The sequence below is a fragment of the Falco biarmicus genome, chromosome 9 (genome assembly GCF_023638135.1).
Source record: "Falco biarmicus isolate bFalBia1 chromosome 9, bFalBia1.pri, whole genome shotgun sequence".
Taxonomy (NCBI): domain Eukaryota; kingdom Metazoa; phylum Chordata; class Aves; order Falconiformes; family Falconidae; genus Falco; species Falco biarmicus.
The window spans coordinates 3,219,940-3,239,209 of NC_079296.1; the positions used below are offsets into that span (position 1 = coordinate 3,219,940).

The window sequence follows — 19,270 nt, forward strand, 5'->3', positions numbered from 1 at the left end:
TGTCATAGCTAGTGTTCTATCAGGACAGCTGACCGTTTACATTGAAAAGTATACACAAAATAGCTGTTAGGAACAGTTTCACACATTATTTAGGCCTGTTTGCAGTAGTGGTTTGGTTTTTTTTTTAAACATTTTCCTTAATACTGGACACTTTTTTTTTTTTTAAACAAAGGTGTTTATTTTGTAAATCATTTTTTTATTTATCTAAAAATGCACAAAATTACCTTTTGAAGTACATTTACTTATAAGCGCTAATAAATCTTATGTAGCAAGAAAGTGACCAGACTTCTCAAGATACTCAAATTTAAGCTGAGCTTCCCTGGAAGCCAAAGATCCTTTTCCGTGTTACACCAAGAGGCACAGCACAACCATCCTCTGAACGTGTAGCTGCCACCGTGGCTTAAAGGAAAGCTGCAGTGTGACAGTCTTCAGTCTTAAACCTACTCATCGCTACGGAAGCCGGGTATAAATTAGCAGGGGAATGGGGGAAGGAATTTGGTGCCTCCACTGTATTCTCATGCTGATTTGAATTTCCTGAATCTCTCATGAGAGCAGCAGGCTCAACTTTCTGCTGAGAAGACTCAACAAATGGCACCTTGCATTAATGATACCAACATTATTCACAGCAATTAATAGCTTTTGTTTGCTACCCTATATAAATATTTTGAAATTTGATGGGAAGTAGTTGATGGCACTGCAGTTTTCCTTTAAGTAGAGCAAATTAGGTTAAAAATATCCACTAAAAGCATATATATGTATGTAACCCTCTAACCCTAACCTTATTTCAAAAAAAAAAAAAATATTCAAGGATTGTATGCATTTCTTAAGAAAAAAAAAACACAAAAGAAAACAGGCACAGGCTGCATTTGAACTGTCACACACAAACTACATTTTGGCATGAGCCACCATCACACACGGAAGCAGCACTGGAACAGTACAGGCGTATTCATTCCCCCACTGTAGCCCTCAAGAACAGTAAGTGCAGCCCTGTTCCTCTGAACAGGCAAATGAAATGGAAACACTTGAACGTGAATCCACGTTTGTTCCTAAAGCAGTGACTATTTCTCATCAACAGTAATGAACCAAATCATTGATTCAATGAATGGATTTAGTTGGTGGAAAATTTTCATGTTGTTAAAGAAGATGACTCCTTCAAATCAGGTTGAGATTTTATAAAAATTCACATTCTGTAAATTAGCTTTCACAGTTAAATAGACAGGGGCTGATACTTATGTAGTTAGATACACAAAGCATTTTGGTTTTGTTAAAAATTTTCCAAGTGTTTAAAACACTGCTTTGCTTAAGTTCTACCTACAGTACCTCACGTACTACTGAACATGTAAAAGTATCCTCACCAAAATCTAGTTGGCCGAGATAAACACTGGTTTTCAACAGGAACCTGTAGTCTTAAGAAGAATTATGCCAAATGGGAAAACTACTTGCAGAAGCAATGCTTGTTTTGGGTTTGTCTGCATGTTCTTCTTTTCTCCCCAAGTACATGCTTAACTCACCTCACTGGCTGTAGCCAAGTTAACAGATAAATGCATTAGCAAAATACTCACTCTAAATTTTCAGTTAAAAAAAAAATAATCTTGAAACAAATGTGTTTCCCACCCCCCCACCCTTCCCAGTTCCTAAGTCTGAAGAGGAGGGAATTAATAAAAACACATAAATGGCTGCTTTAAAATATACAAAGTAACTGAATTTGCTATTAATCATTTGCGGAAGAGGCAAAGTAGCAGTTACACAAATTACACAAAATCTACTGCAATTCTTACATTAGTATAAAGTGATTTCACTGAAGGAATTATTTCAATATTTCACATTAGAGTTAAGATAGAAGGGGTGCGTCAAATGCTCTGACACCCGTGTTAATATCATCTATCCTAGATTACACACAACAGTTTTAAGAAAGGACCCTTAAATGATCTACATCTGTAACACGTTATTGGCCTTAAAAAACAAAAAAAATAATCACTTGCAATACCTCACAGAATCTTCACTTTAAAGCATGACCACCTTGTAAGAGTCCTTGTCAAATAACCTGCAGAAATAATGGAGCATCCTGCTACGAGTGCTCAACCCTCTCACTTGTGTGACTAGGCACCAGTTGGTTTCATCTGAGAAAAAAAATTCAAGTAAGACTGAGCTGTGCTGGCCGCTGCGTGTTTGCAGATGGTTCATGTGCTGGAGGTCCAAACATGCATTTGTTTTGCTATTTGGTGCACGTAACCAATGTCAGGTCTTTGATCTGGATCGGGGTATATGCACATGCTGACCAGCTCCCGCAGCTGAAAGACAGAAGGGGCACACAAACATGAGTGAACTGGCCGATTTCTTACTGGGAAAGGTTAAGGGAACATTTGTCTGACCACTGGAAGCCAGGACAGGGGCTGGGAACCTCTTTCATACAGATGTTCCAGGCAGACCGCAGGCACACGTCCATCATCTGTCCCGTCCCCTGTTCCCCCCACTCTACAAAAGGACTAGGAAGAGCCGTTTCCGCCAGACCTTCATCACCAAAGATTTAAATCTTCCACAGAACCCAGTGGATTTTACGTTGCCATTTACAATGTGCTACCAGCATATACACACACAGGGGCTCCCGGGGGCTCGGTGGTTTGGCGTGGCCCTACAGAGGATGCAACAACCACCTCTGAGCTGTCACTCCCTGACATTTTCCTTTTTGAAAAAAATCAGATTTTTTTTTCCTGGGGAAATTTTTGATTCACTTCAGGGAACCAGAGCAGAGATGACCAGCATCATCAGATGACCGGCAGCTCGCAGTCAGCTGAGGCTGAAGCACGACAGCGGTCGGAGCAGCAGTGAAGGGAGCCCGGCACTGATGACCCAGCGAAACGCACCAAGGGCTGGGGTGGGGAAGCAGCGGTGGGCAGAGGGAGGCACCAGTGGCACGGGCAGGATGGGGCTGAAGGAAAGAAAAACGACATCGCTACCAGAAATCTGCCTGAGCTGGCAGGTGGGGATGGACTTGCCAGTGGGAGCGGACTCCGAGGAAAGGGGGGCGCCTGAACAGAGCTCTGCTGTACAGCCCCTGCTCCCCCCGTCCCACACCAGCCCTGGCAACAAGCCAGTTCAGGGTTTTTAATGTAAGAGTCTGAACAGCGCTTGTGTATCTTAAGATAGCGGGGCACGGCTGTCAAACACCAGCGTTCCCTAAAAACCTTTGTGAAGAAGAGAGACTGATCATTGATTAGGTTTAATAAATAAAATGCAGAAGGGCTGAAGTCTCCCCACCTCCCAGCCCTCTATTGTGCACATGAAAGATTGTAGCTTTTAATTATACAGACACTGAAAGCTGCTCGTACCCCCGAGGCACCGGGAGAAACAGCCTTGAGCCTCTGATCTTCTCACATCCTCCCAGTAGCCACAGTGCCAATTATTTTAATGGTAATTAAAAGCATGACCATACAGCTATCAAGCACAGCTTCAGCTGCATTGCTGAACGTACTGAAGTGAGGTTTTCAGCTCGGGATGGAGCAAGGCCCCGTGCTTCCAGCTGCCGCAGATGCACATTTCGGTGGCGGTTGCTGCAGAGCAGCCAAGCAGCCCGTGGGCCAGGGCTGGCAGGTGAGGCAGGGGCACGCAGGGGGCAGGGGGCGAGGGCAGGGGGCGAGGGCACGGGGCAGTGCCACCACTGCTGGTCACCTCGCCTATCGCTTTATGCACACACACCGAGAGCAATGCAACCCCCCAGCCAGGGCACCTCCAGAGCAAACCCAATGCCACCGCCCGGCCCTGGCCCAGTCTCTCCTAACTGCTACGGTGACTTTTGGATTCATCCCAGGGCAGGGAGGTGCGGCCTTTGTAACCCTAAGACCACAAAGATTTAACATGTACCTCAGCCCTGGCTAGACAAGACCACCAGAAAACGCCCACAATTTAAAACACTTCTAAACCTCTGACCTGAAGCTGCACGATCAATACAATTTGTCCAACCAGCTGCTGTGCTCCCATGTAGTCCAGGGCTCAAGCACAGCCCGGCAAGCTCTGCGCTCTGTCGATGAGCAGGACAGTGCAGGCACTTCACCATCATCTACAAGAACCGGTGGACTAAGCCTTGATAAGCACCGCCAACCAGCATCTCCAATTACTGCAAATTTGGTCCCGATATAGAAAACTAATCCTGGCTGGAGTCCCGGCTCCTCCTCCTGCTACAAGCAGCACGCCAGCTGATCACGGGGGGATTCGGACTGGTTAGCCACAAAAGGCTACAGAAAAGAGGAAAGGCACGGAAAGGAAACATCATCGAAGAAGGCATTCTTCAGTAAATGCTCTGCCTTGTTCACCTAAAACAACGCTGCCGCAACTAAAACATTCATGTGATCCGCAGTCAGCCTACAGCTGAAGCTTCACTTCGAGACCGTGTGAGCAGTGGAGACGTGCCGATGGCTCCGGAGCATCGCTGAACGCTTTGCAGCACGGCAAGGCCTAATCTTTACCCCTGCCTGCAGGTGGGAGGATGTAAAGGCTTCGCTGCTTTCCCACATCGCTCACAGACCTGTGGCAGTGACAGTGCTAGAGGGGTTGCAAAGACTCTGCCCTTTCAATCTAAACCTGAGACATTCGCTCTTGAAGGAAAACACGTAGAACCAGGCCGAGATAAGCACCCAGCCGCCAGCCGCAGGGAGAACAACCCTGGTGCAGCCTGCTGCTGCGGGCAGCTGCCTCTGCACCTCCGATCCTGCCTGGTTTCTCTAGCTTGGCTGCTGGGAGACACCAACACACCTTCCCCTCTGGCTATCCACTCCGAAAGCATTTGAAAACGCAACCTTTAAAGGGACGTACTAAATGGAATATTGTTCATGGTGGAGTCGTGTTCTAATATTCACAAAACCGAAGCTCTGCGTTTCCAGTAGGCAGCAGCAGCTGATGCAGTGAGATGAGCTACAGCCAAAGGCACAGCCCTCCTCAGACTTTGTCAAGCATTCTGTTAATAGTGTATGAACACCATCTGGAGTCTCGTTCTCTGGGACCTGGCGCCTTTGAGCTTTAAACCATCCTTCTCACCCTGGATTGTATCACTACACTACACACACTCTTTAGCACTGCCAGAGGGAAGCAAACAGACAGTAATTGTAAAGACAGGAAACACATCTGTCAACTTACACTAATTCTTGCTGCCAGCAGGCATATCCTGAAATGCATGCTACAACAGCATGGCAAACGTGAATGCACGGAGCCGGGACTCGCTGCTATGGCAGCTTGGGGGGGGGCGGGGGGCGGGGCGCGTAATATTTTAAAAAAATCACTTTTCCAGAACAGTTCGCAAATAATATTTTTGCAAGAGTTATTTAACAAGTAAAACCGTAAATAACATGTGTGATGCAGGGTCCCTCTTGGGGTGGGGACGGGACCGTCTGCTGCCAACTGCATACGGCATTTCCCTTGCATCCTGTCTCTTGCTCCTTAGAACTTTTGAGGTAGAATAAAACAAAAGAAAAACCCCAAAGGATACGGTGAACATGTGAAATTACATTGGCCATTTCCTTTCAAATAGGAGGCAACTGTAACTGAATGAGGAGGTAAGGGAAAGCAAAAGCAGCTGGTTTGCCTAGGTAAGGGGAAAAAAACCCCAAGCACCAACCCCACCCCACCTCAAAAGGCCCTGAACAAAAAACAACAGGCATGTTTGCAGCTGAAGTGAAACACTGCCAATCAAGCACGCAGCGACAATTGCTTTTTTTAATATACTCCAGTTCAGCTACTACTCTCCATCCTTCACTTTCACATGCGCACAACTCAGACTTCCAAAAGCCCCTGTACGGCTGCTGTATAGATGCTTATTGCATTAAACTAAGTAGCCTTCCTCCCCCTCTTCCTCTTAAAAAGAATCTTTCCCCCCTTGTTATGCACTGAAGACTTCACAAACAAAAATTTAAGTGCTGTTTCACAGTATGTTATTTTAAGTGAAAGGAAGTGAAGGAAAGGGCTTTCCCACGGCTCATTGCTAGTTTTTGCCAGCATCACAGACTTCCAGTTTCAAAATATTCCCCACATGAAGAAATCATCTTTTCTGTCTTAATTTAGCTTGTCAATATTCAGACATCACAACGATAGCTTCCTCAGCCGGCCCTGAAGGTACCCAGGCCGCTCTGGTCACCTTCTGCTCTGTCTTGGATGTGCATGTGTGTGGGGGTTCCCTTTCCCCTGTGTGGGGAGGAACTTCACCGCACCCCACCCCCCCATTCCCCTGCAAAAAACGCTCCCAATTTACCTTTTCAGAATAATGTTCAGCTGGAAGAGGTGGGTAGTCACATTGCTCTATTTTTTGGCAAAGAGAAAACAGGTTCATTTTATCTCCATAGAAAGGACTCTGAAGAGCTGCCATCTGGAGAGAAAAAACAGAGTATTTCAGAAACGCAAAGGATTTAATAGCCCTCAGTACTGGTGATTTGCAAGAGCAAATTCTGTTCTTTGAGAGTGAGCAAGCGATGCTGCTGCTCTCTGAGGCTGTCCACAGGCCAAGCTGCCCTGTCCCAGTGCCCCACAGCACCCTGTCCTGTCCCCGTCAGTCACAGACACGGCAGTGCCAGCTGTGCCTGCTCCGGCAGCCAGGCCCTGCCTTCTGGGGCACCCCACGATGCCGGAGCCCGGCCCTGCCTTCGCCGGAGCTCTCTGTGACCCTGGCACAGCCCCTGGGCATCACCGAGCCTGGAAAAGTCTCCGCATTTTTCTGTCACCGTGATTCTTTCTGCCCAACACATTTCAGATGTGGGACATTGGGTGCATACAGGCAGTTCTCCAGGTACACAGAAGGAAAGTACCTTTATTTTTTTTAAAAAAACCAATAAATAGCATGCTTGGACTGTAGGACAATCAGAAACCAAGTGGCTCGATGAGGACCATGAAAACCTCTCAAACACAATCATCTCTTTAAAAAGTAGAAGCTCCTCTGTCTTTGAAAACATCTCATGCTTTTAACATTCCTTGGTTACGACCATATTCAGCTCATTTGCTCTCTGCAACTGGCAGATTTTTAACAGACTGCTACAAAGAATAACTGGATTATTTTTGGAAAGACCCTTAGAAGCATGAGCTTATATTCAGCCTTTAAAAAAAAAATAAAAATTACCTCAAAACAAACATTCCCCTCCTCCTGCCGGAGGTCTGCTCTTTAGAAAAGAGTATCCCAGGCAGATCTGGAAACCAAACTACTGAAACTTTTCCTAATCAATCTGCTCTTTTTCCTCTTTCAGTTCTGTTTTATGAATCCAGTCTTTGCATCTCCAAAAATATGACAGATGTCAGAGATAAACAGGCTGCTCACACAGCAAGGAAAGCATGACAGAAGGCTCTGGGTGGGGAAGAATTCCTCCCAGGGCATGCAGAGCCTCCTTACAAAGACATGTTTATATTACACTTGAGTCTCAGGAAGGAAACTGCCTTTCTGTACACGGAAAGCCATTGACACCGCCAGTTCTCAACCAGGAGCTCTGAGCGAACGCTGACGATGAGCCTCGGAAAAACAGCTGCAGCCACACGGGCTCTTTTGAACTTAGAAACGTGGGTGAAGTTGTGTCTATTCAAGTTACGCACAATGAGCTCAGCACCTTCCCTCCCGCCCCCACCCCCCCAGGACCCAAGCCCAGCCGAGCCACCCGCAGCCACTGCCCACGCTGCGCCCATGCGCTCATTAGCCCAGGGCGTTAATCAAGTGCTGCTCTTCACTGCGGTCCATCGACGCCTGCCAGAGGCAGCCCCGCACAGCGCTGCCGCACCTCCTTCTAATGAAGCACCACTGAGTAATTGTGGGTATTATCCACTCTGTTTACATCTTTTAAAACCATTTTGCTACAAGCCACGTCAAATCGGCAAGCTTTTCATACTGAGGGCGGCTGAAGTTGATGCTTCTCACTATGGCTTTAATAGGGGGTTATTTGACGATTATTAGTCTTTTGCTCATTACCATGCACTGTGAAAGCCATCTGAAGAACGCTGTCCCATTGCTGACACACACAGCGAGCTCCCAGAAGAATTAGAAGTCAATACTAGATCCTCCAATCTATTATCCTGCAGTTCGGAATCAAGATTGATGGATCATTCGTGATTCGGTGCAGACGAGCCGCGTTTTCTCGGGGCAGGGCTCTGCCACACTGCGTGGGCTGGCTCTGCAGCAGCAGGGCACGGCCCGGTGCAGGGGCAGCCCCAGGCCACCCCCTCGGGCACCCCGGCAGTGGGCTGCAGCCAGGGGTCTCCTACCAAAGCCTCATTGCCATCAACACAGGTCCAAGCGTTAAGCAACGCAGGACACATCAAGATAAACTTAAGTACCACCAGGCCAATATATTTTTCAGGAAGCTCTTCCAGAAGCATTTATCAGATATACAGAGTCTTACGGATGGTAAAACAGAATACGTGAAGGTACCCAAATTACACAGAGGGACACAATGAACTGAGTACATAGCTCCCCAAAAAATCTCAGAAAATTCCGAGCTGGTTCAGTTTTCTGTCTGTAATGCTTCTTGTGATGCAGCTTGAGGTATTTGCTGTGCCGGTGACATTTACTGTGCTTTGCTGCAGGCTGAGCACGAGGAATTACGCCTTTAACAGCTGCACAAAACAGTGGGTTGGGGAACGGGCACACTTCTACTTCTCTGTGGTTTCACCACTATTATTAGTAGTAATGCTAAGTTATTCCTCATCAACCCCACAGACCTGAGGCTGAAGCGTCGCCTGACAGGCTTGTGAATGAAGCCACAACCGGGCAGGAGCCCTGACACCCCCCTGCTCACAGCCTTTTGGAATTTTTTGAAGGAAAAAGGTGATGTTGTATCGCTGTTACTTCACTACTGTCATAACAGTAAAACAGGCAAATCAGTGGGGAAAAAAATTACCGACTCCAATTAGAGACTCTAATCTCCAATTAAGAGATTGATAGCAAACTGCTCTCAATCAGTTAAAACAAAACTGAAGAGCCCAGCACACAAGATTGTTCCAAGAAAAACCACTAATGGGCACATTAGGAAAGGCACAGAAGGCAATCAAGGGTTAAACAAGGTCTCCGAGATTTCAATACAAACATCAATAATGCCAGTAAGGTTGAAAGGGGTTTTTCAATTCCCATTAACTTTTCTTTCCAAGTCTAGTTAAGCAGTCACGTGCAAAAGGGGAAGAACGAGAAGGAAACACGGTGGGGTTTTGGGGTGGTAAATGCAGGGAATGAAAATGGCAAGAGAGCATGCACACATGGCGACTGCGACAGTCAGGTCTGTAGGGGTCGTGACCACAGGCGCTCCAAACATCTCACTAACAGCAGTTTGTGATGCTATGTTGGGGTTTGCTCCTGACATTTTGATTAGAGCAATTACCACAGGACAGCTAGATCTCCATTTAAAATGACCACCATGCAGTACGACTGGTTAAAAATATATATAGGAATCACTGTTAGTGTTTAAATTGATCGCCTTGCCAGAACTGCTAAAGTCATTGCTTGTAGCTATATTCTGGGAATTAACAACTTATTTTTATCCCCTCCAAGTTATCTTGCTGACAGATATCTACAGGAAGTGAGGGATGAAGACAGTTATTACTATATTGATAAGATTTAATAAAAATCACTGTATGATTATCAATGTCAAAGTTAAGTGGTGCTATGTGGCATCACATCCCAAACCCCTCAATGTTCCCTAAGTGGATTCTAGTGGACACGCATGTCTCTGAAGGCAATTTGTACATTAAATCTCTCTGCGGCTTATCTACACAATCTATCTGGAGAAATATCAGAAGTGACTCATCACCCAATACGCATCGCTTCCTTACTTTTAAGCCAAACGGAAAAACATTTGCATTATAAGAAATTAGCAAAGATAAAATACAGCTCCTTCAAAGACATACGAATTTGATTTTTAATTTTCCAAATTCTACAAAGTTTAAAAAGTCAAGTAGCTGTTTCTGTACTGAACACAAAATTGGTAACTGTCCAGTCCTCCTTGGAATTTGCAAGATCTTAGAGCTCCTGTTCCCAAAGCTAAGGCTTACCTACGTAGGAAGTAAATTTAAAAACGCTTCACATGCCAAATATTTCACATGTTACTACAGTACTGCTACTCCTACCAGAGAATTATGTTTAGTGCGCAATTAAGTCAGCTTCTTGAAATATAAGGAGTACCAAGACTACTGCACCATAAGGGTACCATATTGCCTGCAACAAAAACATATCTTAGCACAACGCTAAATATTTCTCTCTGCATAAATCTGGAATCCCATCCCAGCAGAGCTCAGCCTCCAAAACGACTCCAAGCAGCCTGACAGAGAAGCTGCACACGACAGCAGCAGGCGAGTAGCGGTGTCCAACTTGGGCAGCTTTCGTGCTGCCAGACTTGGGAAGTCCAACCCACGTGGCAGGGCCAAAGTTCTGGACTTGGCAGAGCTGACGCTGAGGCCCCTCTCCAGGCCAGGCCCCCTGCATGAAGCATACCTGGAACTGTTCAGCCACTGGGAGCTCGGGCGTTCTATTCCCTGCTCCCACGGCAGAGCATCCCAATTCCTTCCCAAATGCCACAGCAGACCCAGGTACACACAGCTACACTGGATCATTCCGGTTTTCAGTACCTCATTAGAAGCGTTACAGGCAAAACCGTCCTTCATAAAAAAATACCAGCCTGTTAATGGTACGTTGCTGCCACTTCAGGAATTATTAAAAGTCTCTTGAATTCTTTCAACTAGAGGTAATGAGAATTTGAGGATGGGCACAAAGTCACTCAATTTAAGCTCACAATTTTCCAAATCTTTTTGACCAAGTACTTAGTAGGGTATCTTACTCGCATCTCTCCATTTCTCTCCCTCCCATCCCATGGAATTCTAACAATAAAACAGTGATACCACCCCATCGGGCTCCAGTGTCTCCACCAAAGCGGATCTTCCCTTCAGTGTATCTAGTGGCCATTTGCTCCGACACTAGCAAGACCGATGCCGGGACTTCACACTGCTTATGGTGACTTGTGGGGTATTTAACCCAGGCACCCAGATAAATCTTTTTTCCTTAACGAAACCCTGTGCCACCTGACAGGGACAGGACAGTCAGCAGCTGCGAGCAGGCTGGCTGAAGCACTGTGGAGATAGGGTTTTTGGATGGATGCTGCTAGGAATATAAAAAGAATGGACAGTTTTGGGATTTTGCTCCTCTCCAAGAGTATTTTTTGGACCACACCTGAGTCTGTAACTGTATGAGGGCTGCTGTGCTGCTGTCTTACATGCGAGAAGCAAAGGGCTGCTGGAGTCAAGCCTCCAAGACTGCTCAAACCCCTTCAGCAGGATCTTAATCCATTTATTTCACTGAGTTCCCAGTCCCAATCTCCCACTGGAGATGCAGACCACCCAGCGCTCTGACACTCCGCCAACAGTAAACCAGCACCTATCGAACTGCACGGCTCAGGGCTTGGAACACAGAGGGGGCAGCGCGCTACCTCGCTGAGCAAGCGTTTAGTTGTATCAGATGAGTTCTCCTCAGAAGTACGTAACAGTGACAAGCTCTGAACACCTGCTGGGAAGACCAGTGTTAGGGAAAAATTTACTTTTATACCATCTTTCCTAAAGTATTTAATCAACTAGCTGAAGTACATGCCTAACCACAGTAGTTTTCACATCTGATGTGCTCACAAAATTAAGTACATTTCTGTTTATTCTCTAATTCCATGTGGTTATGAGAAGCTGTAGTGAGAAGCAAAATGACATCAGTTCACATAATATATCAACCAAAGAGGATGCAAACAATATTCTTATTACTAAATATCCCAGAGATTTTAAATTCTCTGGGCTGGGATAAAAGCCTTCTAAACGCTGACATGCACTGTCACTTGAATTCAAAGATGCATACATCTAAAAAAAGATTTGCGATTAGATTACAAATGAGTGCAAGACTGTTCAATACGCTCTGATCCCTGCTAAAAATGAAATCACAGAACTCAAAGTACTGTTACAAACTCATAGCACTTATCTTCAAAATATACGTAATAGCTTCTAAGGAAAAGTTGCACACTAAGCGTGTTGTTCACACAAAGCATGCCTGCTTTGTATCTGCGTTTAGCTAGAAGACAATGTACAATCAGAAAATATTCCAGCTGTACCCTAATAAAGTTAGAGAAACTGATTTCACATTACATAAAAACCTCTATTTTTCTTTACTGAAAGCTCCCAAAATTAAAATATTCCAACTGGTTAGAATTCAACAAACCAGTAGCTACCATTCAAGTGAATGTGCTGTTTCTAAAACAAATGCAGTATATTCAGGAGAAGCTATGAATATGCTGCCCTACTAACAGCTCTGCTCACAGCAGGAAGCAAAAAAATGCAGTTATCAGGCGTGTTTATGTCTATACCCTCAACAGCTACTGCAACCTCCTAAATTAACTTTGTGCAAGTACTGTGCTGTATGGCACAATCCCTTTGTTGTTCATGCTCAAGAAGCACATGATGAGCACAAAAAGAGGTAACTTTTCATAAGGTTTCTCAACAATCGAGCTGAAGTAAGTCTGACCTGTATGGCACTGTGTGCTACAAAACCAACCTGGGGAAAAAAAGTTAGAAGATACTTGCCTCATACAATAAACAGCCCAAAGACCAGATATCAGATTTAAAGTTATAGCCGTTTTCATGTATTCTTTCTGGGGACATATAGTATGGAGTTCCCACTGTAAAAAAACAAACAAAAAAATGAGGAGTTATCGTCTTAAAAAGTGACTGTGCAACTCATATTAATACCGCAGTTCAACTTCATTAAAGGATTAGGTTTAGCACAAATAGCTCATCAGAAGAGATCGGTAAAAAAATTTGGAAACAAATAATGGTTTTGAAGGCATAGAACCAAAGATACCATTTAGATAGAGGACTGGTGAACACAACTGAAAAGTTCTGTATTTCTGAAGTTTGAGGAACATTTTCTTTCCCTTCCAGTCTTCCAGGTACCTTCAGAATGTCTCAGATGGACAGAGCAGTCGTAAAGGACCATCCTCCCTTTGGTTCATACAACAGCACTGAAACTGCAAGTCAGATGTCATGGATGTGCTCTGCTAAAACAGCTCCCGTGAGCACATCACCTGCACGGTCCCCTGACAAGCGGCACAAGCAGCATGACAGGGCGGATCCAGGTACGAGGGGGGACCCTTCGTAAGGGTTCAGGAGACCATTTACTGCAGCAAAGAAACATGTAACAAGCCCAGCACCAGACAGGCATTCAAAAACTTTCTGAAAGAACCAAGATAGTAATTCCAAACTTTAAAATGCTGCTCCAACTTGCAGTCACATCAGAAGCTGTGGGATTTCTATGTACTTCCAGAACTCTGTATTTTATCAAAAGAAATTTACGCCAGCATTTTGGACAGAAGTTACAGGAAATTATTAATAAATTCCTTACCTTAAAAAAGTTCTTTTTTAAATCCTAAATAAGTTTCAGTTGCGGTACTGAAAATACAAGACATCCTGGCAGTCTCAACTACATCAAATAATCCTCAGATACATCATTTATTAAAACATCCAAGGACTGTATATGCTCTCTTTTCTCCTGCTTCCCCTGCTTGCCTGTCCCCTGTCAGGTTTGTTTTTTGTTTTTTCTTTTGGCATTCCAGTGTACCCTTCTCCTAATTAAAGACCTTTCCACACAAGATGGCAAATGTTTAATTTGCCTTTAACATTCAGTTTACAATTTTTCCATTTGAAATGCTTCCTGCAGACAGCTGGAAGACTAATAAGCAGATGAAGGATGGTGTTAGAGGTGGAGGGGGAAGAACAGCCACCACGTTCCCCCAAAGTTCCTAAGGAGGGGTTTGCGCACTGTAGGAAACAAATGAGTTGTGGGGCAGAAAGCAACAGCTTCCTGAAAGGCGAAAATCAACCCCCATCAAGTGCACAGACGACCCGGCATAAAGCTGCTGCTGTCAGCACGATGCCCGAGCAAGACAAGTTTTGGGGCGCCTCTAGTTTAGACCGTGTCATGCTCAGCATACATGTGAATCCAAATCTTAATTGCATTCCTCTGTCACCCAGAAAACCTAAACACAGGCCAGAATCCCTTTGATACAGGCACCACGGGTAGCCTGTCCCCACAGGACAAAGAGATGTTTACAGCCCCAAAGAATTCTTGATACTCTATCAACCAAGCCACAGAGCAACAGACAGAGGAGTCAGGCAATGCTCTCCGTTCTCAGCGGAGCAGCGTCCTAACAGAAGTAGGAAATTGGAGAAATGCAAAAATATCCTAGGTTATTTAGCCCAAACAAAGAGCACTGATTTGAAATTAGTACCATCAATGCTAGCATGCAATTATGCAATTTACTGCAGAGCATCCCCAACATCCCCCCTTATGCTGGTCTTGCTGGAAGTATGGATGCCATATGCAACACAACCTCCCAGTTTACCCCATCACTGAAGTCTCTACTGTATCAGCCTTCCAAAGCCCAAAGTTTTCTGTGGGGTAAACTGAGATCATATCTCACAAGCCACTCCACCTTAAAATACTCAAGGCATTTTACTTCTCTGGGGTGAAAACTGGGCAGCTTACCTCAAAACAAAATCAACACCACCACCCCCCCTGCCCCCAACCAACACCTTTCAATCTTTATTATACATTTTTGTCATGCATCTATATGCCCAAATCTTGAGTCTACCAAACCTCAACAATTTTTACCTAGAGCTATTCAGAAACGGAGCATATAATGTGAAATCAATCCTATGGCATCCGTGTGAAACATAAGACGTCACAGGAATATGTATCTAAAAAATCTTCTCACCAAAGCAGAACCAGTAACCAAGAGAGGGGACCACCGCCCTGACTGGCTCATTTATCTGGTCCCCCAGGATTTTCACTAACCTGCTGCCCCTGTATGACAAACTCAGCTTGTGTTTGCAGGTCATTCAAATAAGAAATGTCTTCATTTTCGATGTGAGAGCAGCCTAATGAGAAATTACATTTCTGCAAATTCTATACAAACTACAACACAAGAAAAATACCACATGGAGATTATTATATTTCCCTGGTCAGCAATATCATATCCAGCCCAGGAGCATGCCAAACTGACACTGTCCCAGATCTGGCTGGTTTTAATTGCCAGTGAAAGGCCTCTGCATATGGATGAGACCGGAGTTCTGTTAATAGTAATATTTAACAGACTGCACAGAGTAACTTCACAAACACCAAGAGCAGGCAGGACTCAATTCAAAGCGCCCAACAAGGTTTTCCATGGATGCCTCCCATGTGCATGCAAGATGCACACAACAGACAGCACAGCTCTCCACACAATTTGCACACACATTTGCCAGATTTCTGCACAAGAACTGACTGGGTTGGAATAGCACTGCTCCATTTTCCTGCTTAAAAACATGCGGCTGCAGAAGAAATGGCGATTTCGTTACGTGAAGTTCCTGAAGACCGTTTTGGAAGTCCCCACTGAACACCAGTAAGACATTTCCCTGCCTTCAGCTACCCACTGCTGTGGCTTTTCTCGGACTGCCAGGAGAGCTAACCAAGCAGCCGAAGCAGAATACGTGCCAGCCCTCCACTGACAGCGGGTACAGGAGCTGAGCACGGGCAGGCAGCACTCCATGGCAGGAGGGAACATCGAGGTCACTCCTACTTACTCCCCAAAGTCTTCATGCTTCAGACTGCTGGTGCCAGGGGTGGCCTCCAGCCGTAGCTGCTCTTGCAATCAGTTATTCTGGGTCACTGCGCCACAAGCTCGGAGCAAATAACAAAATGTGGGGTCTAAAGTTATGGCCTTGCCTTCCATGTTAGCAGGGGTCTGCTCGGTAGGCTAAAACTGTCGTTTCAGATAATGCCTTAAAACGACCTTCGATCAAAGCAGAATGACAGGCTTTATGACACGGATGAGTGCGTTACAGTCTGTATTTGATTTTCTGCGTATTAGTCTGTTCCATTACATTAATGGGTCCATGAAGCAGTCCAGCCCGAGCTGACTTCCTCGAGTCCACCTTGCACATTTACCTACCATTACTGCAGTGTTGCCAGCAAATGTACAAACACGCAGGGCTCTGCGTTTCAAAACCCATGCATTAATTTTTAAATAACTGTCATGATAAAAGACTGACAAGCCCAATTCTCTTTATGGCCTGTCCAACATTACGTGGGAATCTCCTGTAATGAGCATCTTCTAGAAAACCGCACAAGGCTTCCAGTGCAATCAGTCAGGGCTCGCCATTGCATTACATTAGTCAATTTGACAAGAACGGTCTAATCGGAGACTATTAATCAGAAACTTTCTTTGGCATTTGCCCTGCTGAAAATACAAAATATTGTTCAGATTCAATATTAATCACCAGGTGGTAGAGTAATGCCTTTAAAGTTATACAAGCTGCAAAACGTAGAGAAGATTATGACTAAGTAAGCATCTTCCCATTCTATTTCTGAAAGTCAGAACACTTCACTCGAATATCAGCCTACCGCAGCGATACCAGAACAACATTCCTTCCCCCTCTCCCCTGCACTGCCTGTGTGCTCAGCGACAACACCCACACGGCCCAGAACAGCTCTGGGATATCTGCAACACCCAAATTTGGGAAATGCTAGCTATTCCCAGTTAGATTAGGAACAAAGTCTCTTGTATCAGCAGAAAAACACACAGGCAAAGGCAGTAAAGTCATTCCAGAAATAAAATTCAAATTCTTTCCTCTCATAACCAGTCCAAATTAAAAATCCCACCCGTGCAACTGCAGCAACCAGCGTGCACGGGCACTCTGCACTGGATCCTCACGTCTGCCACAGCAACACCCTGGTGAAGAGCTGCCTTATGTTGAACTCAGCAAGTCTTTCACTACACAGGGAACAGCACGCTCACCCGTTTTGAAAACATGTTTCAGCTTGACTCAGAGGAGTTTTGTTGTTGTGACAGTGGCCAGGTTACCAGTACAGTCACATGCGGCACCGTTACCTTCCATCGGAGCTTCCCCCGCGCACACAGTTCAGCCAGGGATCAATGCTCCTTGCGAATTCATCCCTAGCTGCTCATCGGCAGGAACAAGACAAAATCCGATTTGCACTTTCAGGAGGCTCTGTCAGAGTCTGCGGTACGTTAAATTCAGTGAATGAGCCAAGTCTCTTGCAGCAGTGGTTCTCCCACACCTTTAGGCAAATTGTCATTAGACTGAAAGCAGTGCGGAGTATTTCCAAATATTTTAATAGACTCTGTATGGGTTGGGGTTTTTTAAATGTTATAAAAAATAAGCATCTCTTGATATTAATGAAACTCCATGGCCGTATTTGGCTGCAAAGTACAATAAAAAGTGATAAGGAAAGCTTTTATTGTTCCGCCTTCACCAGTACCTTCCAGCTGATCTTTTAATACCGAGCCGAACAGTGTTTCTGAATCTATCACTTTTCTTTCTCACAGCAGGGAAGAGTTCTGAATATGAAAGAACCTAACAAATTCTGACCTTTCTTGTATCTTTACCGAGTATTCCCAGTTTCAAACCAAGAGATATCAGAGCGCAACACAGGCCTCAAAGGGGTAATACTGATTAAAGCATTCCTTCATTCTAGAGATGTTCCACTCCTGTCAAAACAAACTTTGCAATGTTTTGAAATACTTGTGATTTTTGAAACATGCTCATTACAAATGAAAAAGGCAGAGAACTATGCTCAAAAAACTGAGATGCTATCCATGAATAACAAAAAACCACCCAGTTTTAAAAATAATAATTATAAAGTATTTCCAGAACTACTAGCTTAGCTTTAAGATGTAAGACACACTATTACATATTCCATGAACATTACATATAGTAAAGAAAAATCTTGTAGTGTGTTTTAATAACATCCAGTGGTGCAAACACAGTAGGGAAGCATTTCTACTTGAAAATGAAAGTCCACAACTCTCACCTGTCTCATCTCTCCAGACATGCTTGTAGGTTACCAAGAAAAATGTACAATGTTACCTAAAAGGGGTCTAGTTCCTAAGTTTCTGTTTCTAACCATTTGCGTTACTTGGGCTGTACTTCCAACAAGAAGGCTGAGGTCTTTTCCCAGAAGGAGAATTTGGGAATTAGATCAACTTTTGGGTATTAGCTAAAAGTGAAACAGTGGTCAAAGGCACAAAAATATACTTCAAACTCCTTGAAACCTCAGTGTGAGGTACCCCCACTAATTAGGGGGGGAAGAAAAAAGGATTAATTCTACTTATTCTTACAAAAGAGAATAAATATTTTGTGCATAATATTGCAGCTGCTCTTAACAGACCTGTTGCTTTAAGATCTGTTTTTTCTTATTAAGATTTCATTATATATTTAACCCTACCAAGGTCCTTAAGAGTTTTGGGGTTTGTTTGTTGGGGGGTTTTTTTGTTTGTTTGTTTATTTTTTGTTCTGTTTTTTTCCTGGTTTGAAAACAACACACCTGCAGTAACTCTGCACCAATCTTTTCTTCCACAAATTCTGTACTACACAGGCACAGACCAAAAGGCCAAAATTTCTCAAAATGCACAGAATATTGGCTGTTCAAATTTTAGGCAGACTTCTTGTCTCCATTTTTTCTTAAGTTCTGCTTACCAGCCCCTGGAAGTACTGTGACTTTGTTTCAAACTGCAAACTAGCTTGGCAAGCAAAAAGAAAAGAGAAAGACAAACAGTCCATTTATAAAAGAGCTCTTCTCATGACTGCAGTTACCCATGTTCACCCTCATACCCACCAAGAAACCACAAGGAACGTGTAACACCCCACGTACTCCAGTCTACAGCTATTTCAATGTTCTAAACTGCGAAGCTTTGACTTATACGCATCCCCCAAAAGAAAAATCTGTTCCAAGTTTATTCTTGTCCAAGAATAAATAATAAATCATCTGCTCCAAAACACGACTATTCTGTGTAAATTTTTTTTGTTGTTGTTTTGTTTTGCTTTGGATAATGCCAAGTTTATTTGGCTAAAAATGGGTATTATACCACTTAGTTAAGTTATCCATTTTATTACTAATGGAAATTATTTATATTTATTACAGCTCCTAGTAAAACAATACCTACCAGCTTACTGTTACATTTTCCAAAGTCTAAACAGTTTTTAAATATGCTCTGCTTTTTATAATTTTTGACTTAACACTAAGTTTTATAGAAAGCTTAAGTCACAACTTTGCTAACAAGCGTATCAGAACAGCCTTAACTGACACGATACTCCCCTGGATACCCTCCTCGGAGATCAACAAATAAATTAATAGCCACAATCAAACATTAAAACCAGACAGAAATACTACTAGCCCTATTAAATCTTGAATGAAAGCAACGACACCTGGCAGCCCATCACACACCAGGTACGGTAA

At 44.1% G+C, this 19,270-nt stretch overlaps 1 protein-coding gene across 3 annotated transcripts in view; it reads right to left on the reverse strand.

Annotated features, from left to right (window-relative positions):
* Nucleotides 1-175: 175 nt before the first annotated feature.
* The window catches only part of NEK6 (NIMA related kinase 6), an 84,183-nt gene continuing 65,088 nt past the window's right edge, over nucleotides 176-19,270 (reverse strand). For all 3 annotated transcript variants that reach the window (XM_056352877.1, XM_056352875.1, XM_056352876.1), the window contains exons 8-10: nucleotides 12,559-12,653; nucleotides 6,239-6,352; nucleotides 176-2,291 (exon numbers count right to left, since the gene is read on the reverse strand). In XM_056352877.1, the coding sequence (XP_056208852.1) occupies nucleotides 2,181-2,291; nucleotides 6,239-6,352; nucleotides 12,559-12,653 (320 nt within the window). In that variant the 3' untranslated portion in view covers nucleotides 176-2,180. The remainder of the gene's footprint in view (nucleotides 2,292-6,238; nucleotides 6,353-12,558; nucleotides 12,654-19,270) is intronic.